Genomic DNA, 24,458 nt, shown 5'->3' on the forward strand with positions numbered 1-24,458 from the left:
TAACCTCCTAGTGTAGACCAGGCCTTAGCCTTGAAGGGCCTGATTCTCAGTTATGCTAAGGCTCCTGTACAGCATGGGCAGTGAAAATGAGCCTTAAAGAGGGTGTAGATATAATTTGTGCCAGAGTAATTTGGGTCAAAGCTGTGGAAAGGGGTTGCAAATGAGATCAGCCCAAATTAAAGACTATTCTTCCTTAAAGTCATCCTATGCTAATCTCTCACATCTCCACCCCTTTCTCACTTTTGTCATACGTCTCTAAGTTAGATTTAAGCTCTTTGGTGCACGGACCTGTCTTTTAATGTGTTATTTATTGCACTAGGTACATATTTTTTCCATCTCTGGGCATGCGCAAAATATTTTACAAACACACATGGTATATAGCTGCATTCACACATCAGGAACAAAATAGTGTCACTCAGGCTTAATTCACTCTTGTAAGTGGTTGTGAGCAAGGGGGACCAAGTCACCTTGGGAGATGACAGAGATCTGTAATGCCACCTCCACATCTGTAGGATTCTGCCTAGGGAGAACAGCTGGATGTTCTAACTGGGGCTTCACAGGAGCCCTGCCAACAGACATGCTGAATCCAGCCTGGCCCCTGGACAGGATGGTGGGTGGCATTGCTGCACCCCTGTTCCCAAGAGGCTTTCTGTAACTGGAGGCCAGGAACCCAGACAGTGAATTGGGTCAATATTTTTTTCCTTTTGAGTAAAAATACATTTTTCTTGAGTAAAGTACTAAAATAAATAAATAAATACAGAAAAATTCAGAAAAGGACCTAATGTTTTATTTTGAAGTAGGGCCTGGCTAAAAGTGTTGTAAATAGGGCTGTCAATTAATCGCAGTTAACTCACGCGATTAACTCAAAAAAATTAATCGCAGTTTTGATCGCACTGTTAAACAATAGAACACCAATTGAAATTTATTAAATATTTTGGATGTTTTTCTACATTTTCCTATATATTGTATTCCGTGTTGTAATTTAAATCAGTGTATATTATTTTTATTACAAATATTTGCACTGTAAAAAGATAAACAAAAGAAATTGTATTTTTCAATTCACCTCATACAAGTACTGCAGTGCAATCTCTTTGTCATGAAAGTGCAATTTACAAATGTAGATTTTTTTTTTTATTACATAACTGGCCTCAAAAACAAAAACAATGTAAAACTTCAGAGCCTAGAAGTCCACTCAGTCCTACTTCTTGTTCAGTCAATTGCTAAGACAAACAAGTTTGTTTACATTTACAGGAGAAAATGCTGCCCTCTTCTTATTTACAATGTCACCAGAAAGTGAGAACAGGCATTTGCATGGCACTTTTGCTGCCGACATTGCAAGGTATTTACGTGCCAGATATGCTAAATCAGGGATCGGCAACATTTGGCACGTGGCCCATCAGGGAAATCCACTGACAGGCTGGGACGGTTTGTTTACCAGCAGCATCTGCAGGTTCAGCTGATGGCAGCTCCCACTGGCTGGGGTCGCCGTTCCAGGCCAATGGGGGCTGTGGGAAGTGGCATGGGCTGAGGGATATGCTGGCTGCCGCTTCCCACAGCCTTCACTGGCCTGGAACGGCGAACTGCGGCCAGTGGGAGCTGCGATCGGCCGAACCTGTGGACGCTGCAGGTAAACAAACCATCCTGGCCCGTTAGTGAATTTCCCTGACAGGCCGCGTGCCAAAGGTTGCCAATCCCTGGGCTAAACATTTGTATGCCCCTTCATGTTTCGGCCACCATTCCAGAGGACATGCTTACATGCTGATGACGCTTGTTAAAAAAATAATTAGTTAATTAAATTTGTGACTGAACTCCTTGGGGGAGAATTGTATGTCCCCTGCTCTGTCTTACCTAAATTCTGCCATATATTTCATGTTGTAGCAGTCTCATGTGATGACCCAGCACATATTGTTCATTTTAAGAACACTTTAACTGCAGATTTGACAAAATGCAAAGAAGCTACCAAGGTGAGATTTCTAAAAATAGCTACAGCACTCGATCCAAGGTTTAAGAATCTGAAGTGCCTTCCAAAATCTGAGTGGGACAACATGTGGAACATTCCATCAGAAGTCTTAAAAGAGCAACATTCACATGCAGAAACTACGGAACCTGAACCACCAAAAAAAAACCATCAACCGTCTGCTGGTGGCATCTGACTCAGATAATGAAAATGAACATGAATCAGTCCAAACTGTTTTGGATTGTTATCAATCAGAACCTGTCATCAGCATGGACATATCTCCTCTGGAATGGTGGTTGAAGCATGAAGGGACATATGAATCTTTAGTGCATCTGGCATGTAAATATCTTGTGACGCTGGCTACAACAGTGCTATGACAACACTTTTTCTCACTTTCAGGTGACATTGTAAACAAGAAGCAGGCAGCATTATCTCCTGCAAATGTATACAAACTTGTTTGTCTGAGCAATTGGTTGAACAAGAAGTAGGACTGAGTGGACTTGCAGTCTCTAAAAGTTTACATCATTTTATTTTTGAAAGCAGGTTTTTTTATACATAATTCTACATTTGTAAGGTGAACTTCCATGATAAAGAGATTGCACTACAGTACTTGTATTAGGTGAATTGATAAATACTATTTCTTTTGTTTCTTTACAGTGCAAATACTTGGAATCAAAAATAAATATAAAGTGAGCACTGTACACTTTGTATTCTGTGTTGTAATTAAAATCAATATAATTTAAAATCCAAAAATATTTAAATAAATGGTATTCTGTTATTGTTTAACAATTTGATTAATCACAATTTTTTTAATCACTTGGCAGTCCTAAATGTAAACCATAGTTGCCATATGTCTACAAATCCTGTACCTTTAAAAAGATATATGTCTTTGTTGTAAGCTGAAAAAAGCAGGAGCTGAAAGGGGAAGGATGTAAGCAATGACACAGAACAGAATGTGTGCCATGCAGAGCAAACTTTAGATAATGCTTTCCCAGCCAGAAGATACATCCTAAACTTGTTGAGAGGCACTAAGTGAAGCTAAATGCCTTCAGCTTCCCAATATGTAATATTATCTCAGCATGACTGATGCTGAGATATTCTGTAGAATAGCTTTGAGTTCAGATTATTTTTAAAGCATGTTTTTAATCATTCTGCTTTTCAAAAAGTGTATATTTATGTAATCTTGCTTAGATCTTTTACAGTATGGTTGTCTGCTGCCCTGGAATGTCAGACACCATTTTAATCTATCACAAACTCCCTGTTTTTGTATTTAGATATAAAATGCAAAGCTGTGGGCTCCCAGGAATCGCAATCATTACCTGTGAGGGACATTTTCTCTCCATGTTACAGTCTGCATATATCTACATTTACTTGTAATTAATGTAGAAGGTAGAGATTGAAAAGAGAGTGACAAAAACCGGAAAACTTGTGCCAATGAGAATTTCCACTGGGTTAAAAAAAATGAAGTATTGTAGCTCCCTCCACTACACGGGCATTTCAAGGGTCCTGTTTATTCTAAGTACCAAGTGATGAGGCATTGCTCATGAGAAACCTTTCCATAGCCTACACTCCATTCTTACTGCTGCTCTAGGTTTCTGTCAGCATTACTGCCTCCCCAGTGTCTTCTCTCAATGAATATGTTGAAACATATTTTCCCCTTGGATTAGTAACTTGCATTTTTTAAATTGAATCTCCATTTGTTATTGTCTACCCATGTTTCTAATATCTCTGTGTCTTTTTGTTTTATTTCCCTGTCCTCACTGGTATTTTAAACTCCTCCCAATTTAATATCCAATGAATTTAATTAACAGCATGATTTCTCCCTTTTGAGGATCATTAATGAAGATATTAAATAAGAATGGACATAGAGCTGATATCTGTAGTGTCCCACTAGACACCACCTTCCCCAGCTTGGGGTACTACCATTTATCATTACCCCATATTTATTGTTCTTCAGTTTTTAGTCCACATAGCAGTTCACATCTAAGCTCATTTGAATTAATATTCAGAAAAAGCTTTCACCAGAGACTGTACTATAGTAAATCCTTTACTAAAATCTAAATATATGACATATACAGAATTCTTGTCATACACTCATTTCACAGTTCTATTAAAAATCAAGTTTTGATGCCCATGCTATGATGGACAAAGGAGAGTTGATCATTTGGGTATGTCTACACAGCATTCTGCAGCATCCAGCAGGAGTGAACCTCCCAGCCTGGCTCAACAGGAAGTGGGGTGGGCTTCAGAGCCCCAGCCCAAACTGCAACTTCAAAGTGCTGTCTATACAGCCATTTTTAGGGCATTAGCACAAGCCTTGCTAACCAAAATTTGTTGCTCTGGGCTGCAAGGCTTGCTCCCGATCTGCCCAAAATGTTGTGTAAACACACACTATTGTACGAAAGACCACAGTTAGACGCATGCTATTAGATTTCCAAACCTTAGTATACTATTGTAAGCTGGTGAGTCGGGGCTCAACCCTCCTGCAGGGCCGGAGGGGAGCCACACCGACTCGCCCCTTGTCCCCTCTACGTGGGAAGTCCAGGCCCTCTGGAGCAGGGGGGCTGGATAACAGCAATCAGTCTCAATATAAGTCCAGTCCCTCTGGAGCAGGGGGGCTGGATAACAGCAATCAGTCTCAATATAGATCCAGGCCCTCTGGAGCAGGGGGGCTGGATAACAGCAATCAGTCTCAATATAGATCCAGGCCCTCTGGAGCAGGGGGGCTGGATAACAGCAATCAGTCTCGATGTAGGTCCAGGTTCAGACCCTCAGGCAGGGGCCGCACAAGGCACACAGTCACTAAGTATACGCCCCGGCCCTCAGTTAGGGCGGGCAGCCGGACAGCAGTCCTTGGGCGCAGACCCTTATAGCAGGAGCCGGGCACCCGCACAGTCAGTATAAGCCCAGGCCTCTGGAGCGGGGGCTGGGCAACAGCAAAGTCAATACAGGCCCAGGCCTCTGGAGCAGGGGCTGGGCAACAGCAAAGTCAACATAAGCCCAGGCCTCTGGAGCAGGGGCTGGGCAACAGCAAAGTCAATATAGGCCCAGGCCTCTGGAGCGGGGGCTGGGCAACAGCAAAGTCAATATAAGCTCAGGCCTCTGGAGCAGGGGCTGAGCAACAGCAAAGTCAATATAGGCCCAGGCCTCTGGATCAGGGGCTGAGCAACAGCAAAGTCAATATAAGCTCAGGCCTCTGGAGCAGGGGCTGAGCAACAGCAAAGTCAATACAAGCCCAGGCCTCTGGAGCAGGGGCTGAGCAACAGCAAAGTCAATATAGGCCCAGGCCTCTGGATCAGGGGCTGAGCAACAGCAAAGTCAATATAAGCTCAGGCCTCTGGATCAGGGGCTGGGCAACAGCAAAGGTAATTGCAGGCTTCCGTGCCTGAGCGCTGAGGTGAGGGGGAAACTGCCACCCGTGAGTGGGGTGGCAGGGGGAACACAGGCCCGCCCTCTCCACTGTGTTCCAGCCCGGGGCCCTATTAGCGGCTCTCACGGCCGCTGGTCAGTGGGGTCCTGACCGCAACACACTGACATGGGCACCTCAGTGTCCATAGCCTGACAGGGGTCGGCTATCCCCGGGCTACACTCCATATCCCCCTCGGGGCCTACCTGCACACTTGTACCAGGTTCGGGCCAGTCAAAGGTCCTCGGCTCCTCCGGGTCCGGGCTTGGTGGGAGGTCTGGTAGCACCTCCGGAAAGTCCGGCCAGGCCTGCTCCGGCGGCTCCTCCGGGTAGCAGGGCCGGGGAAGCCCCGGCAGCTCCTCTTCGGGGGGGGCGCAGGGGCGGTCCGGCGGCTCGTCCCAGTACCGGTCACGGGGCAGCTCTGGCGGCTCCTCCTCGTAGTGGGCGCGGGGAAGCGGAGGCCAGTCTGGGCAGCTGCCTTGGTTCCTGGAGGGCTCCCAGTCAGGAGCTCCCGCCGGCACGTCTGCTCCCGGCGGCTGCTGGCTCCTGACTGAGCTCTGGCATCTTCCTTTTATACTTCCTGTCCCGCCCCTTGACTTCCGGGGGGCGGGAACAGGAAGTGGTGTCTCAGCCCACTTGGGCGTCTGGCCGGGAGCTCCCTCTGCTGGACCGGAGGGGAGCCACACCGACTCGCTACAACTATGTTCAATTAGACAGAAATTGATATTTTTAATGTTAAGTTCTTCAATTAAAAAAAAGTGTTTCACCATAAAAACTTTGGTTCATGTAGTGACCCTTTCTGACTTGGCATTTTATTGCCATAAAATGGCTAGGTGACCCTACATGATAATCAGAATGCAATAGTTATCTCTCCATCTACTTTTTCAGATATCATTAGATATAAGTATAGCAATATTTAGTAGATCCATCCGTATGTGATTTTCCTATTGCACTCATTGTCTGAGGTTTTTCTAAAGATTTTACTCCTCAGTTCATTTATCTAGATTATGCTCCATCTGAATATCCCAAAGCTGTCAACGTGCACAAAAAGCTGAGTCACATAAGACAAAACATGAATATTTATTTTCTTTTTAAAAGTGTTAGGGAACTGTGAAGAAAATACAGAAGTAAACATACATAATAGAAAGCTAATATGCCTGATGTTTTAAAACTGAAATTATTAGAAATGCCTCTCATTTTATGGCTTTCAGATAATGGACTGGTATTGTTTGATATCTGTCAGTGCCTCTAACACAAGTAAGTTAATGAACTCTGAGCAACAAAATTACCCTCTGTAGTTCTTTGCTGCCATCTTCTGTCTCTTCAACTGATTGCTGTTATTGTTCTTCGAATTCTGAAAAATAAAACTGTTACACTTAGAGGAAATTTCCTTTCTTTTTCTTTTCTTTTCTTTTTTAAGCTAAAGCAAAGTGAAGCCAATGCTGATACTAAAGAAAAGCTTCCACTGCGTCTACGTATATTTGAAAAATTTCCTAACAGGCCACAAATGGTGAAAATCTCCAAGCTTCCTTCAGATTTTACAGTTCCAAAAATAAGGTATAAAATACATCCTTTCTTTATGTGCTCTAGACTTGTTAATTGCCAGCACACACAGTAATGCCAGGGACGTATAACAGTTTTTCTCCCAAAAATTAAGCAGATAGTTTTAGAAATCAGAATCAAAACATTGTATTTAGAGGTGAGAGTGGGTAACTTTTCATTTGTCTCTCATTTTTACTTCACAAAAAATATCACCTCCTCTCTTTTTTACATGGCTTTAGTGCTCATGAAAGGAGTGAATAACAGTCCTGGAAGTAATTTATCTGCATGCAGGTAGAGTATATTGGAAAAAGCATTTCTGCAGATGAGGAAGTAGTTTCTCTTCAGCCTCATTTGGGTTTTTTTAGCTTCTTTGCTGAGACCACCAGCAAGAGTTCTAAAAATCAATTCCAGTGTGGGTTTTTTAATTGTCTGGTCATCTGAGTCCACCAAATCACCTCGCATAGAACACTGAACAGCTGTCAGAGGGTAACAACTTTTGACCATTACCTGACTGGACTAGATTTGCACTGGGGATAACTTTTCTTCACAAAATGCCCCAAAAACCTCAGAGGTCAGACTTTCTGTTATACGCAGCTTATGAGAGGGGACAGGTAGGCATTGGGGAGCCAGTTGTAGTTCACTGAATCTTTGAAAGCAGTCTGAGGACTGCTGTAACCATGCGCCATCTGCAATTGTTCCCAAGGGATCTTTTGCCAGATGAGGCTAGATGGAGCATAGCACACTCCATTCACAGCCCCCTCTACACCCTTCCCATCCCAAATTCCCCCATACCAATAGCTGTAGGGAGCATGGTGTAGGAGATGGCTGTGCCAGCTCTATTATCACTGGGGATTCTCCTGTGCTGGGGAGACCACAGGTAGGCCAGCAGGGCTGTCTTCAATTTTTTTGTGTCAAGTGAACTGTGCAAAAGGTGTGGTGCAGGCCAAATATCTGCCTCCGAGGGATTAAAAGAAAACACTTAAATTTTAAGGTAATGATCAGGCATATTTTATTGTATTTCCAGAACCCCAATTACTTACATATTGAGGTTTTGCTTCTTTTTTAAACAGTGTGTCCTTGATCTTTGTATGGCTATGTATGATTTTTTTTTCACTGTGTTTTTCCAAATGTATATGTGGGTAGGTAATTGAGACCTAGTGTTGCTGCTAGCCATCAAAAAAAACCATCAAGCTGTGGACTGAAGAATGAAATCTTAAAAATGAATCAGTTGTACTGTGTAGAACTATCACTCCAGAGACGAGTTGATTGCACTCAGTATATAACTGTAGAACTTCGAATGTGGAAAAATAAATGTGCATTTCTTGTAAACAAAAAAAATTTAAAAATCAAAACATGGCATATGTGAAGTATAAAATTGTCAAAGTACCTTACAATTGGCATTCAAGGCTGTTATACGAACAGATGCTGTTTGAACTCTTGAAAAATTGATTTCTTGCCTAATGTATGCATCCTTTGGAGTATATCAGTCTTTGGTTTGCTTTTAATGAGCAAATTTATATTATAAACTCAGAAAAAGCTTTAAACTGCTTTATTTGATGTCAATAACTAAAAATAAAATTAACTGTTACATTTAAAAAATCAATTAAAAGACTGTATTATTAAAGAGAACAAACACTTTTTTTTAAATTGCGTGAAAGCACCACATTCAATTGTTATTTTTAATAATTAAATCTAAATCTAGTCATCTTTGTTATTTGTACGTACTATCCAGTGCCCCATCAATTTCCATCTTGCTGCTTTTCTATCTTAGCAGTAACTAATTGTGACACATTACAGAAAACATGTATTAACTCTTTCTGGATTTTTAGCAACAAAATGTGATATCTTTTTCTTATTTGCAAGGGAAAGTTTTATGAAGCAGTTTATTGATCGTCAGCAGCAGGATACAAGCTGCTTATTGCGAAGACTCCCTTCGGCATCTTCTTCCTCATGTGACCACTCCAAAAGATCTGCAATTGAAGAAAACAAGTATATTGACCAAAAGGTAAATACCAGAGTGTAAGATAATATATGTTCTTCATAGTTTTAAACATATGGTGTGAGGAAATGCTGCAAATTGTACAATTTGTCGAAATTTCAGAAATATCAGGAAACAGTCACAAGTATTTAAGAGCTATGTAAAAGGTTACATTTAACTTAAGTTGTCTAAAATAGACATAGGGCCAGATCCCCAGCTCGTCTAAATTGTCACTGCTCCCTTGACTTGGGTTAAGCTATGCCATTTTACAGAAGTTGAGGATCTGCTGTGTAATTTTTAAAAAATGCATCCATTTTTCTGTGCAAGTCACTTTCAATCATGTTTGAAATTAAAGTTTGTGAATTTAAAATTTGCATTTTTGAGCTTTCTTCTACCAGTGATTATAATGCCATTGTAACAAGGTCAGTATGAGAGCCTTGGAGCTGGGTTAAAAATTCGCAATGAATCATTTCTTACAAATCATTTTCTAAACTTTTAGAAAAGTTTAGCCCCTTTTTATGTCTGTGAATCATTAGCAAACAGTTCCCAATATTTACAAATTTGGTCCCTTGTTGTTTTGAACACAGGCTCCCCGCCAGACTGGAACAATGCACATGTATATAAGTTGGTATTCGTTTGCCTGAATTTAGTGCATGCAATACAACAATAAGGGAAAACAGAATAATCTTCAAATAACATAGTGGGTTGGCAGGGTATAAAGAATGAGAAGCTAGGATATGCCTGGGTATCCACATGAGCACGGTGGAGAAAAAGGTAACTAAGGTGCAAAATACTGGTCATTTTTATCCTGTTTCCTGCAAATACCATTTTCCATAGCCAATGGATCCTATACTTTACAGTACCAATTGATCCAAACTGGAGTGCAGTAAAGCATCTGGCACCAATCAGGAGAAAGTGCAGACAAGTATCAACTCTTCTGATGGGTGAAAATTATCCGCACCAAGTAGAGCAGTAGAAATATTGGACTCGATCATAAGCTGGTGTTAATGAGCCCAAGTCCGTTGAGGTCAGTGGAGCTACGCCATATTAACTAAGTGAGGATCTGTCCATTAACTTTTAGCAGGAAACTTAGGCTCAAGTTCTTTTGGCTGAAAACTTGAATAACCTAGTATTACAGGTGAACTGTACTGTGAATGTTAATGTACAAGGTGAAAATCAATGCAAATCTAAATAATTCAAGGTGAAGGTAAATATTAAAGATGAACTGTAGTGTTTACCCAAACAGTAACCACCTGACCTTACAAAGGGCAGCTGAATGTGAAAATAAATATAACTGTTATTTCACCTCAGTTTTAATATTTGTACTCCTTTCTCTGTTTTTTGTAAGTAGTTAATGTCCTTTGATTGTTAATTTCCTCTGTTTTTGTACATTCTAACATGTAATGGGCTGGTGATATCAGAAACAGACAAGAGTGTAAGCATATGTGAAAAGTAATAGTGAACCACTTAGTACTGAAAAATATAGCTTTATATTATTCTCCATTGACGGGTCTCCACTATTCCCCCCCTATAACAATATTAGGTGTTACAGATATCACATGCCCTGAGCATGCTGGGATTGTGAGCAAGAAATTGGTGATCACATGGCAGTAATGTTGCACCTATTAAACAAAGTAAAAATAAAGATGTATTTAATTAAAAACATTGCAGATCTCCTTTAACACAGAATAGAAACTGATTTACAGCCCCTAACAATGATCTGCATGCTACTGATATCACAATGATATTTTACAGCAATGCAACCTGTATAACAGGGTTCGGCAACCTTTGGCACATGGCCCCTCAGGGTAATCCTCTGGTGGGCCTCGAGTCATTTCATTTACATTGAGCATCCACGGGCACAGCCCCTTGCAGCTCCCAGTGGCTGCTGTTTGCCTTTCCCGGCCAGTGGGAGCTACGGGGGGGCCATGCCTGCAGATGGTCAACAAAAGCAAAATGTCTCACAGCCCGCCAGCAGATTACCCTGATGGGGTGCGTGCCGCAGGTTGCCGAACCCTGCTATATAAGAAACACAAAAACACAAAAACTATCATTTCCTTTAGAATGGACAATTTGTATAAGTGCATTCACCATGTGAGCATTTAGTACTCTGGGCAGAGTAGAAACAGAGCAGTGTTCACATTTCTTATGAAAGTCCTTTAAGAAAAAGTTATTTGGTTAATTTAACCACAGCACTTTCATACTATCCTTTGAAATAGTAATGAAACAAAGATTTTCCTACAAAATACTCTTGTGCAATAAATCATATAGGCCTCAGTTCCAAAAGGTACTTCAGGAGTACCACTGGTACCACTACATGACTTTTGACTATTGACTTCAGTCAGGGGACTACGCATATGTTTACAGAAATGCACATGCTCAAATACCATGCTAAATGGGAGCGTTATTTCCTGTTTCTCCCTGTATGCAAAGTTAACCCATCTTGATTACACATGGAGATGAGCACGTAAATTGTGAACATATTAAATGAATAGTTTATTCAATAAGATTTTGCAATTTTAAAAAAATAAAATCTTTTTTCCCATTATTCAGTCAGCTGTAATAGCAAATATGGATACACCGAATTTCAGTTTTGAATTGAAACAAATATTCACATATTATTGGTGCACTATTCACCCAACTCTAGTTATGAAACCATGAAATTCTGATGACTTAAAGGGTAGAATTAAATATAAATAACATTTCTGGTCAGATGTTGCATGAAACTGAGTGTTTACACATTCACGCAGGAAGCAAGAGGGCACTAGGTAGGATTTAGTCAGAGCAATTACTATGGCTTTCTGTAGTTAGTTTCCATGGCAACCTCTCATTTGTAGGAACCAATTTTCTTAAAAATATCTTATCCTTTAAGCAAGCATGGGATGATATTGTATATATACTTTACATTCCTGTGTCAAAAAGAAACATGACTATTTAACTGATACCAGTACTTCATAGAATGTACACTACTACTACTGATGAGAGTGTGATGGCTTTAGCAGTTTTTCATCTCTTCTTTGCACTGAGGGTGACAGTGCAAATGTCAGGTTTGGAACCAAAAGACAGGATTCTGCTAAAAGCTGTTGCTCTTCCCCATACCTCCTCCTTGTAGTGTTTGTAATGTGTCTAGCCTTTCCATTTCCTCTTTGAATTATGTCAGCATTTCTGTCTTCCACCCCTACTGACTTGATAGGCAGCACTTAATTTATATTACATATTTGCTTACTTCCACCTGAGAAATATTCTTTTGTTTTATCTCTATAGTGTAGTGACGTACTTACTGACATTTATATTCAATACCAAAGCGACATGCAATTCACGACAATGTGAATCACAATTTATCTCCTTTGGTCTCCTGTAAAGTTGAGACTGCAAATAATAAATCTTCTCAGTATGAGAGTTATTTATTTCCCTTCAAGGATTTTCTCCAGTTTTAAAGGGGGAATGAGTTTGCGTTGCACTCCTTGTTTTTTCATGACCCTTACCTTTCTGACCCAAATACCTATTCTAAAATTTTAGCTATATGTAGGCATTTGTGTTTAGGAAATATTTCCCTAAAATAGTTATCTCAACCCTACACCTCGCTTCTCAGTAATGTCTACTTTTCTATGTAGACATGTTTTCAGTTCTTCCAGCTGAAATATCTAAACCACTGGTATTGCAGAACATCTGTTGTAGATGTGGTAGGATTCTGATAGGAGAAAGAGGAGTATGAGAAGAAAAGTGAAAGTGGGAGACTGACAGGTACATCTTTGACTTAGCTACATGACAGTTGGTCATGAAATAATTTATCTGTGGCTTTGGTTGGTGAGAAGAGGAAGGCAGCTGGATGAGAAGGGATCAAGGAAAAAATTGGAGGAAAGGAAATCCAGGTAGCAAGTATTAGGACTTTGCATTTAAAGGGGAGGAGAGAGGTAGGATAAGAGAGAGAGAGAGGAACAGTAGGTGTAATTGAAGGAAGTTTATTACAAGCTAGGCCTGAAATTATAGTCAGTAGGAGCAGCATTTTGCATTTCATAACATACTGTAAATGTGATCAGCTGCCTCACTTTAAACCTTTCAAATGCTTTCTTTTGTCACCTACAATGACACTAGCCATGCATGTCCAATGCCCTTAGGACCAGATTCTCATTTACATTAAAGCACCTTTGCACTGCCAGCATCAGTGCACATGGAAATCTGATCTTTGATATTATATACCATTAACTTTGCATATAAACACAGAACGCTGGTGGACTGTTAGACTTGGATATAAATAGATATTTCTGAATACTAATTCAGAGTTCATATTTTGAACATTAATGTACTTACAACATAAGCTACTTATAAATTCAGTGAATGTGAGTAAATAAAGGATGTTCCACAGGGTATTAGAGAAATAATTCTGTTACTCCAGTCTAGTGCTTGGGGCAGAGGCAGACATGAGAGGCAGAGAGGTTTTAAGGCACTTTTGTGGTCCTATTCTAGGGGCTATAGGGTCCTGTCCATCCCTAGTGTAAGTTAGAGTAGCCTCATGGCTGCTCTAATTTACACTTTGCTTCCCATGGCTCTCTATGGGTCTTAGGAAGCAGAAAATAGCCATAGTGCAATCCAGCCACATCTTTGATGCTGCAATCCTCTCTTTACATTGGAGGCTGGGAACAAGCCTGTGATGAGTCCTTGCATTAGCTCTGTGGCTGGGCAAGGCCTTTGCAAAAGCAGTATTCTCAGGGAGGCACTTCTGCTCACTTTAAGGCCTTTTTACTCTGCCAGACCAAAGTAAACGGGCCTTAATATAACTGAGAATCAGGCCCTTTAGATGGATCTGGACATTTTCTCTTCCTTAAATCTTACTATAGATACGCTTAAAGTCTGAATTGTGAGAGTGAACCTGGCTTCTGAATACACAGGGGCCAGAATCTTCAGTGCTGTGTAGGTGCATAGTGTTGTGTATTTGGTTGTCATGGTTTTTGTTCCTATGGCAACTGAGTTAGATTATTAGGGGATAGCCCAGCCGGTTTCGGCCGGTTGGGTGAGCTCTGTGTCTGTAAATAAAATGGTAGTTTTGTTAGCTGTCTGGCCTCAAGTGATTTCTTCCTAAACCGGCTGCCCCCAAGGATACAACAAGTGGCGACGAGGGTGGGATTCTGGTGCTGCTCCAGTAACAGAAGGAAGTAGAAGTCAAGGTAAAGAACAAACAAACAAAAAAGCTGCTTGTTTGCACTGACAGTGAAAGTGAAACTAAAAATCATGGCTACTCTGACCAGGCCACTGGAACCTTTTGATGAGAATATAGAGCAGTGGCATGTGTATACTGAGCGTTTTGAGCTTTTTGTTATTGCAAATGACATTACAGAAGCGAAGAAGGTGCCAATATTCTTAAGTGTTGTAGGGGCTAAAACCTACTCCCTGCTATGCAGCTTACTACACCCTGTTAAGCCAGTGACTAAATCTTACAGTGACATTGTGGAAATCCTGGGGTCCCATTTTTCCCCAAAACCACTGGTAATTGCTGAAAGATATAGGTTCCACAAAAGAGACCAAAAGGAAGATGAAACAGTTGTACAATTTGTAGCAATTTTAAAAAAGCTAGCAGAACACTGTGAATTTAAAGAGATGTTAGATGATGCCCTGCGTGACAGGTTAGTGTGTGGCCTCTACAGTGAAGCTATACGGAAGCGCCTACTGACAGGTTCAGCTTACATTACAGAAGGCTGTTGATATTGCTGTCTCCATGGAACTGGCTACAAGGGAGGCACAATACATCGGTGCATCCTCTAGGGTGCAAAAAGTGTCACAAAAACCGACCCACAAAACTGTGCAGAGTCAGGAATGTTACCGCTGTGGTAAGCTGGGTCACCAGGCATCAGAATGCTGGTGTAAGGACCTGGTGTGTCGACACTGTGGCAAAAAGGGACACACTGAGTGTGCCTGTAAACAAAAGAAAAAGAGGCCTGTGGTCTGGCCGACAAAAAGAGGAACCCTGCATATCCTAGAGCAGACCCAGGATGATCAAAGTGACACCTCATCGCAAGAGGAAGTGCCACTGCATGTTTTGTCTTTGGCAGTGGGCTCACATGAATACTGGGTAACCCCGTTGTTGGATGGCAAACCTATACGCATGGAACTGGACACCGGTGCAGCCATCTCGCTGGTCTCCGAGACTGTGTATAAAGAAAAGCTACAGCATCTTCCGCTTAAGGCAACAAAAACTGTTCTGAAGACATATACGGGAGAAGCTGTGCCCATGTTGGGCACTATTGATGTTAAGGTGGAGTTCAATGGACAGGCTGCTAAATTGCCACTGTTTGTGGTGAGAGGTAACTACCCAGCCTTAATGGGTAGGTCTTGGCTTGGGAAGATTTAACTGAACTGGGCAGAAGTGCACCGGATGACTAAAGAAGAAACCAATCTAACCCCTATACTAAGGAAACATGCTGCTGTTTTTGGCGATGATTTGGGAAGTATGAAGGGAATCACTGTGACATTGAACATTAAACCTGACAGTCCACCAAAATATCTGAAAACCGGTGGCAACGTATTCACATTGACTTCGCTGGCCCCCTTGAAGGAAGCATGTTCTTGGTGGCAATAGATGCCCATTCTAAATGGCCAGAAGTCTCTATAATGCAGTCCACTACTGCAGAGAGTACTATCCAAAAACTACGAGGACTCTTTAGTCATTTTGGTCTGCCAGAACAACTTGTGAGCGACAACGGACCGCAGTTCGTCTCTCAGGAGTTTCAAAATTTTATGAAGGCAAATGGGATACACCACATCACGTCAGCACCATATCATCCATCCACCAACGGATTAGCTGAAAGATTTGTGCAGACAATGAAAGACGCTTTGAAATCAGCAAGGGGACAACACTCCATTCAAAAACGTCTGGATACCTTCTTACTTTCCTACAGAAACACACCTCATGCTACGACCCACGCATCTCCGGCCTTTCTAATGATGGGACGACAGCTGCGCACTTGCTTTGATCTGCTGAAACCTTCTGAACCCTGACAAATTGTGCAACATCAGCAGCAAAATCAAGTTATCAGACGGGCACCCAGAGCAAAAGAGCGAACCTTTAGCCCGGGACAGCCAGTTTTGGCTCGGAATTATACTTCCAGAGCTAAATGAGTCCCTGCCACAATCATCACTCAAACAGGACCTGTTTCCTACACAGTCCGGACTGCAGAGAATCTTACCTGGCGGCGACATGTAGATCAGCTGTTGCCAGGTCATGCCAGTCCTCAGGACACATCTGCAGTTGAGGGGTCTGACTTCACCACTTCTGGTGAGACACCGAATCACAAATCAGCTCTTTTCTGACTGTTCTCCTCCATTACTGCCGGCGGCTGAGATACCCCTCTGCCCAGCACGAGCTGATACCACCTCCTCACCTGTTCGTGCTGCGGACCCAGAGCCCATGGTACTTTCGGGTGCAACAACACCAGAAGTTCGCCGTAATCCACCCAGAGACAGAAGGCCTCCTCATTGGCTGGATCTTTAGCTAGGGCGAACCCACGGTTATGGGGCAAAATAATCCCCAGGGTTTAGCCAGGAATGGAGGCAGTCTACCCTCCTTCTCTAGTCTAGTGTGTGTTTTATTTAGGGGATGTTCTTATTAGGGGGGGAGGAATATGTTGTGTATTTGGTTGTCATGGTTTTTGTTCCTATGGCAACTGAGTTAGATTATTAGGGGATAGCCCAGCCGGTTTCGGCCGGTTGGGTGAGCTCTGTGTCTGTAAATAAAATGGTAGTTTTGTTAGCTGTCTGCTGTCTGGCCTCAAGTGATTTCTTCCTAAACCGGCTGCCCCCAAAGATACAACACATAGTATAGGGACAAGCACACAGTGAGACTCATGAGGGGAAATCTTTTGTCTGAAGAGTTTTCAAAAAGATGACTTGGGTGCTCCCAAGGCAGCTGTTCAAACTTTGTTTTTTGCTTATTGTGGGCAAGTCCAAGTGGCCGGGTGATCTAAATGGATTTTCAGACTATGTGAGGGCCACATAGTTGGATTCATGCTCTGAAAAGTCATAACTTCCCAGTGGCTAGGTGCTGGCCTGTTTTTCTCCCCAGTGCCTAATCAGGGCTTCTGAGGCTGCCTATAGAAAGCCTCCCAGGATAACTGCTGACAGAAGAAAGAGTATTAGTGAAAGAAAACACAAGTACAGGTGTGTGATGCCACAGTAAATTTTATCTAATAAATTGATGGGGAGGGGATACAGAAAGAAGAAAAGATGGATTGGGAGAATTACGTGGGGTGGGGCTGCGGGAATTGACCAGGAGGTGTTCATTTTCACTTCCATGTATGCATGACAGGTACCTTGGTGGCCTGCTAGGAGTGCCCCATATCCACCTGGAACAAGATGTGAATGGCCAGTGCTTGGAATCTACACAGGAGAACTTGATTGTTTCTGCTGGGGGGGGGAAATGATTGGTTAGAAGGAGGTTACACTTCAGCAGGTAGCAGGGGCACTCGCAGCAGAGACTGAGGCAGAGTCATAGCAAATGAGAAGTCAAAAAAAAATCTGGAAACACATTTCTGTGCTTACAACAAAGCTCAGGTAATGAAAGCTTTGACAGGATGCATCAGAGCTGCAGAAAACTTACCACAAATCTAGAATCAAAGTGACAAAAAACTGCCTGGAATGTATTCTGTAAAGCATACACAGCTTCAGCAAACCCTGTCAAAAATCCAAGTTAGGAACAAACTCATAACTTGGCTCATCTTTTGACCACACAAAACAGCACATAACCATTTAATCACATTTCAAAACAGGTAGGCTTCTAAGATGAACTTTCAAAGTGCTTGTGGCTTAATGTGTATTGATATTCATGTGTATACTTACAAAAGTGGATAAAGAAGGGGTGAGTTTTGGAAATCTGTTCATATATCTAGGTACTTATGTAGCTAAGTATCTAAGCTGCTTTTGCACCTGTAGAAGTAGCCTGAAAGGTAACAAAAATCATTTTTTTCTTTATTGTCTCTCACGTGAAAACGTAAGAGCGGATTGTGGAAAAGTAAGATGAAGAATGGGTTTTGCATTAAGTTCTAAAAGCTGTGAGATTAGTAGCCATTCTTATTTCTTCAGGAAGTGAGTTCCGTCATTTAGGTCCAGCTCGTGGGAAAGATCTGCCTCCCACGTCCATATGTCTCTCCCTTTGGTTTAATATTTCCGCTGCAATGGATCTGTTGGAAGGTCATGGTCACAAAGGCGTAATCAATCTCTCAGGTAACCGGGGCAATACCAAGGAGTACTATGAATAGAAAGAGAGCCCCTGAACTGGACTCTATTCATTGTAGAGCCAGCACGAAGTGTGGAGCAGTGGGGTGATGTGTTCACAGTGACCTGTGCTAAATGGCAGACAGTCAGCTGAGTTTTGTTCCAGTTATTTGGCTTCATTCCCAGATGTGATCCTGCTGATGCCTATTAAAGTTGAAAGAGCTGGTACACAAACATTAACCCAGTTATGAGCCTGATGCTGCCAGGGGCTGAGCCCCCCCAGGAGATCATAGAATCATAGAATCTCAGGGTTGGAAGGGACCTCAGGAGGTCATCTAGTCCAACCCCCTGCTCAAAGCAGGACCAAACCCAACTAAATCATCCCAGCCAGGGCTTTGTCAAGCCTGACCTTAAAAGCCTCTAAGGAAGGAGATTCCACTACCTCCCTAGGTAACCCATTCCAGTTCTTCACCACCCTACTAGTGAAAAAGTTTTTCCTAATATCCAACATAAACCTCTAAAAACTCCTCCCACTCTGCAACTTGAGACCATTACTCCTTGTTCTGTCATCTTCTACCACTGAGAACCAGTCATAGATCCATCTCTTTGGAACCCCCTTTCAGGTAGTTGAAAGCAGCTATCAAATCCCCCCTCATTCTTCTCTTCTGCAGACTAAACAATCCCAGTTCCCTCAGCCTCTCCTCATAAGTCCATGTGCTCCAGCCCCCTAAATCATTTTTGTTGCCCTCCATCCGCTGGGACTCTCTCTCAATTTATCCACATCCTTTCTTGTAGTGTGGGGCCCAAAACTGGACACAGAGTACTCCAATGAGGCCTCACCAGTGCTGTGTAGAGGGGTGATGATCACATCCCCTTGATCTGCTGGAAAATGCCCCTACTTATACAAACCCAAAATGCCATTAGCCTGTCTTGGCAACAAGGGCACACTGTTTGACTCATATTCAGGCTTTTTCGTCCACCGTAACCCCTAGGTCCTTTTCTGCAGAACTGCTACCCAGCCATTCTGACCTCCTAGTCTGTAGCAGTGCATGGGATTCTTCCGTCCTAAGTACAGGACTCTGCACTTGTCCTTGTTGAACCTCATCATATTTCTTTTGGCCCAATCTCCTCTAATTTGTCTAGGTCCCCTCTGTATCCTAGCCCTACCATCTCCAGCGTATCAACCACTCCTCCCAAGTTTATAGTGTCATCTGCAACTTGCTAAGGGTGCAGTCCCACACATCCTCCAGATCGTTAATGAAGATATTGAACAAAAACCGGTCCCCTGCACCGACCTTGGGGCACTACCACTTGATACCGGCTAGCCATCTAGACATGGAACCATTGGAATCACTACCCGTTGAGCCCGGACCAAAACTATAGCCAGTTTTCTATACACCTTACCGTCCATTCATCCAGCCCAGACTTCTTTAACTTTGCTGGCCAAGAATACTGTGGGAGGACTGTATCAAAAAGGCTTTTGCTAAAGTCCAGAAATAAGTACATCCACTGCTTTCCCCCTCCTCATCCACAGCAGCCGGTTATCTCGTACATAGAAGGCAATTAGGTTAGTCATGCATGACTTGCCCTTGGTGAATCCATGCTGACTGTTCCTGATCACTTTCCCCTCCTTTAAGTGGTTCAGGATTGATTCCTTGAGGACTGTTCCATGATTTTTCTCAGGGACTGAGGTGAGACTGACTGGCCTGTAGTTCCCTGGATCTTCCTTCTTTCCCTTTTTTAAAGATGGGCACTACAATTAGCTTTTTTCCAGTCATCCGGGACCTCCCCCTGATCGCGCATGATTTTTCAAAGATAATGGCCCAAAGGCTCTGCAATCTCATCGGCCATACTCCTTTAGCACCCTCGGATGCAGCGCATCCGGCCCCATGGACTTTGTGCTCATCCAGACTTTCCTAAATAGCCCCGAACTACTTCTTTCTCCACAGAGAGCTGGTCACCTCCTCCCCCATACCGTGCTGGCAGAGTGCAGCTGTCTGGGAAGCTGACCTTGTCTGTGAAGACAGAGGCAAAAAAAGCATTGAGATACACTAGCTTTCTCCACATCCTCTGTCACTAGGTTCCCTCCCTCATCAGCAAGGGCCCACACTTTCCTTGACTTTCTTCCTGTTGCTAACATACCTAAAGAAACTCTGCTTGTTACTCCTAAACATCTCCGGCTAAGCTGCAACTCCAAAGTGTGAATTTGGCCTTCCTGATTTCACACCTGCATGCCTGAAACACAATACTTTTTTACTCTCCCTCCCTGGATTATTTGTCCAATCTTCCACTACTTGTAAGCTGTTCTTTTTGTGTTTAAGACGAGCAAGGATTTCACTGTTAAGCCAAGCTTGGTCGGCACTGCCTATTTACTTCTCTTCCTACACATCGGGATGGTTTGTTCCTGCAACCTCAATAAGTTTCTTTGAAATACAGCCAGCTTTCCGTCGACTCCTTTCCCCTAGTCATGTTATTCTCACCAAGGGACCTTGCCCATCAGTTCCCTGAGGGAGTCAAAGTCTGCTTTTCTGAAGTCCAGGGTCTCTTTTCTACTGCTTCCCCTTTTTCCCTTGTGTCAGGATCCTGAACTCGACCACCTCATGGTCACTAATGCCCCCCAGGTTCCCATCCACTATTGCTTCCTCTTAACTATTTCTTCCCTAAATTTTGTGAGCAGCAGGTCAAGAAGAGCTTTTCCCCCTAGTTGGTTCCTCAGCACTTGCACCAGGAAATTTTGTCCCGCTACACTTTCCAGAAACTTTCCTAGATTGTCTGTGCACTGCTGTATTGCTCTTCCAGCAGATATTGGGTGTGATTAAAGTTCACCCATGAGAACCAGGGCCTGTGATCTAGCAAACTTCTGTTAGTTGCTGGAAGAAAGCCACGTCACCACATCATCCACCTGGTCCGGTGGTCTGTAGCAGTACTCCCAACCATGACATTACCCTTGTTGTTTCATACTTCTAAATTTAATCCAGAGACACTCAAGGTTTTTCTGCAGTTTACATAACCGGAGCTCTGAGCAGTCATACTGCTCTCTTACGTTAACAACGCAACTCCCCCACCTTTTCTGCCCTGCCTGTCCTTCCTGAATCAGTTTTATATCCATCCAATGACCAGTACTCCAATCATGTGAGTTATCCCACTCAAGTCTCTGTTATTCCAATTACATCATAATTCCCTGACTGTGCCAGGGACTTCTAGTTCTCCCTGCTTGTTCCCCCAGGCTTCTTGCATTAGTGTATAGGATTTAAGACTAACCCGCTGATTGTCCCGCTTTCTTGGTCTGAGACAGGAGTCCTCCCCTCTTGTAATCTCCTGCTTGTGCTTCCTCCCGGTATCCGCCCAACATCCCCACTTACCTCGGGGCTTTGGTCTCCCTTCCCCCGGTGAAACCTAGTTATAAAGCCCTCCTCACTAGGTTAGCCAGCCTGCTTGCCAAAGATGCTCTTCCCTCTCCTTCGTGAGGTGGAGCCCGTCTCTGCCTAGCAATCTTCTTCTTGGAAGGACCATCCCATTGTCAAAGAATCCTAACCCTTCTCTCCGACACCATCTGCGTAGCCATTCGTTGATTTCCCACGATTCGACGGTGGTCTCTACCTGGCCTTTTCCTGCCACAGGGAGGATAGATGAGAACACCACTTGCGCCTCAAACTCCTTTATCCTTCTTCCCAGAGCCACGTAGTCTGCAGTGATACGCTCAAGGTCATTCTTGGCAGTATCATTTGTGCCCACGTGGAGAAGTGTCCTCAATTCTGATGCCAAGTGTCCTCAATTCTGTTTGACTTCAGTAGGAGTTGAGGGCTCTCAGTCCCTCACAAAAAGTATTTAGCACTTCGTAGGATTTGACCCAAATATGCCCAAGTATCTCATTTACTTGCAGATTCACAAACTGTTAGGGGCTATCATAGTAACGCTGTTGCTGGGATACTACATCGTAACAATGATCCATCTAACCCAACATCCTGCATCCAGCAATGGGCAGGTGCTTTGGACAAAGGTGCAAGAAACTTCATAATGGAATGATCTGCCCACAGAGGAAGTTTCTTCCTAACCCTCTTAATTAGTGGCTGATGTATGCCCTGAAAAATTAGAGTTAATGGCTCTGATTCAGCAAAACATTTAACCACCTTCTAAACTTCAAATGCATGCTTAAGTCTGTCCCTGTTCCTCCAAGCACTTATGCATGTGCTATAGCTGGTACAAAACTCACTGCTTATCTGCTGAGCACCACAAGTCACCATGAATTAATCACCCCAGTGCTCTACTCTCTGCACTGGCTCCCCCTAGAATACAGAGTCCAATTCAAAGTCTCTGTCTTAATATTCATCTCTGTTAATTAATATGAAGAACATGCTGAGGCAAAGCATCTGTCTCTCACACATTTTTGTTCTGTCTAGTGTAACCAGGAATGTTCTCATGATCCCCACTCAGCTAAATCTTTTTGAATCCTGCTCAGAGGTCTTGAAAGATGTCTTGTAACAATATCTTGTGACAGTGAGTTCCACAGACTATGTATTGTTGAAAATGTCTTTCAGCGTCTCTATTTTTTTTAATTTAAAAGAGTAAATAGGAGTCCCCAATGTACCTTATCCATGCCATTCATTATTTTGTATTCTATCATGTCCCTTCTCATTCACCTTCTTTGTAATTAAACCAAACTAAACAGTACTAAGCTTTTCATTCTCTCCTCAGATAGAAGTCTTTCCTCTAATCATTTTCATCCTTTAGTGCTGGACCTCTTTCTTTCTCTGGGATTTATTTTCAAGACAGGGTGATCAGAACAGAACACAGAATTCAAGGTTAGAACACACCTTTTTTATTGTGGTAGTGTGATATATATATTCAGTCCAACCCATTCTTTGTACATCCTGATAATGCTGTTTGCTCTTCTAACAGTTGCTGTTTATTGAGCAGATTTTTCTGAGCTGTCCACAATCATGGCCATTCCTTTTCCCTGAGTTGGCAACAAAAATAAGTAACAGTGATGATGCATATGAATGGTAGAAATCATTCTTTCTAAAGAATTTATCAACATTGAATTTCATCTGTTGTCATGCTACCCATTTGCTTAACTTTGTTAGGCCTCTCTGGTACCACCTCACAGTCTTCTCTAGTCTTGACTAATGTGAACAATGTTGTGTTATCTGCAAATGTTGCCCTTTCACAGGTCGCCCCCCTCCCCATGCCCCATATAGACAGGACTGTTTGGTTTTGGGTCTTATCCAGTTTCTTATCCGTAGCAGTGCTTTACCTCTCACATCATGATTACATAATTTCCTTGCTAGTATCTTGTATGGGGTTTTATCAGAGGCATTTTAAAACACCAAATACATTACATCAACCAGTTTTCCACTATCCATTATTTTGATGAACATGCTCAAAGAATTCTAATAGATTAGAGAGAAGCATGCTTTTCCTATATGGTTTGGCCCTCGTGCAATGGTGGGCAGCCTTGGGCCCGTGAGCCACATGTGGCCCACCACTGCCCTCATGTATTATGTTCATCTGAGTGTTTTATTATTATTATTTTTTTTAATTATCATATCAACATGTTTTCTGGTACTGAAGTAAGTCTCGCTGGTCTATGATTCTGGGGGTTATTCCTAGTGTCTTTTTTTAAAAGATAGCTAAAACATTTACTATCATCTCTTAATGAAAGATTGCTTTTATGGTTTGGTTTGCATCTCAGTGACTTCATTCAGAACTCCTTTCAGAACACTCAAATGTGTGCCATCTACTCTTCGTTCCAGTGTCTCCTATTCTGATGTGCAGTCACTTTCTTTTGTTATTTCTCTGATTACCGCAAAAAGAAATCAGTAAATGTTATAAAAAGGGATGTTATTTTTAAGAAAGTGGTTTTAATTGCAATGTTAAAATAGTCTTTGACACATTTTATAGCATATTTTAATGTTCCAATGTAGCTTCCATTAATGCAAATAATAAATAATAAAAATAATTGAAGTAAACGGAAAGAGACCCATTGACTTACATGGACTAGTTCTCACTGAGTTTCCACTTCCCATGTTAATGATCACCTACTGTCAGAAGCCAATCAGTCTCATAGGTAGGGCCCTACCAAATTCATGGTCCAATTTGGTCAATTTCACGGTCATAGGATTTGAAAAAACTTAAATTTCATCATGGTGGATTTGATTTAAATCAAATCACTAGTCAGGAAGACTCGATTTAATCATGGATTTCTACATAAAAGTGCATTCTTGTTGGTTGTTATAATCTTAATACATATTCTTCACAACTCAGAGATAGATGTAGGTTTCATTTTTAGAAGGCACACACTACATTTTAGGGGGAGTCAGTGCAGAGAGTAGAGCACTGGGGTGATTAATTCATGGTGACTTGTGGTGCTC

General features: G+C 42.4%; 1 protein-coding gene across 1 annotated transcript in view; it reads left to right on the top strand.

Moving 5' to 3' along the window:
• Positions 1–24,458, top strand: part of NALCN (sodium leak channel, non-selective) — a 390,104-nt gene that overhangs the window by 284,794 nt on the left and 80,852 nt on the right. The window contains exons 17-18 of the mRNA XM_045008683.1: positions 6,784–6,920; positions 8,769–8,910. Of these exons, the coding sequence (XP_044864618.1) occupies positions 6,784–6,920; positions 8,769–8,910 (279 nt within the window). The remainder of the gene's footprint in view (positions 1–6,783; positions 6,921–8,768; positions 8,911–24,458) is intronic.

Source organism: Mauremys mutica, chromosome 1, assembly GCF_020497125.1.
Source record: "Mauremys mutica isolate MM-2020 ecotype Southern chromosome 1, ASM2049712v1, whole genome shotgun sequence".
NCBI classification, from domain to species: domain Eukaryota; kingdom Metazoa; phylum Chordata; order Testudines; family Geoemydidae; genus Mauremys; species Mauremys mutica.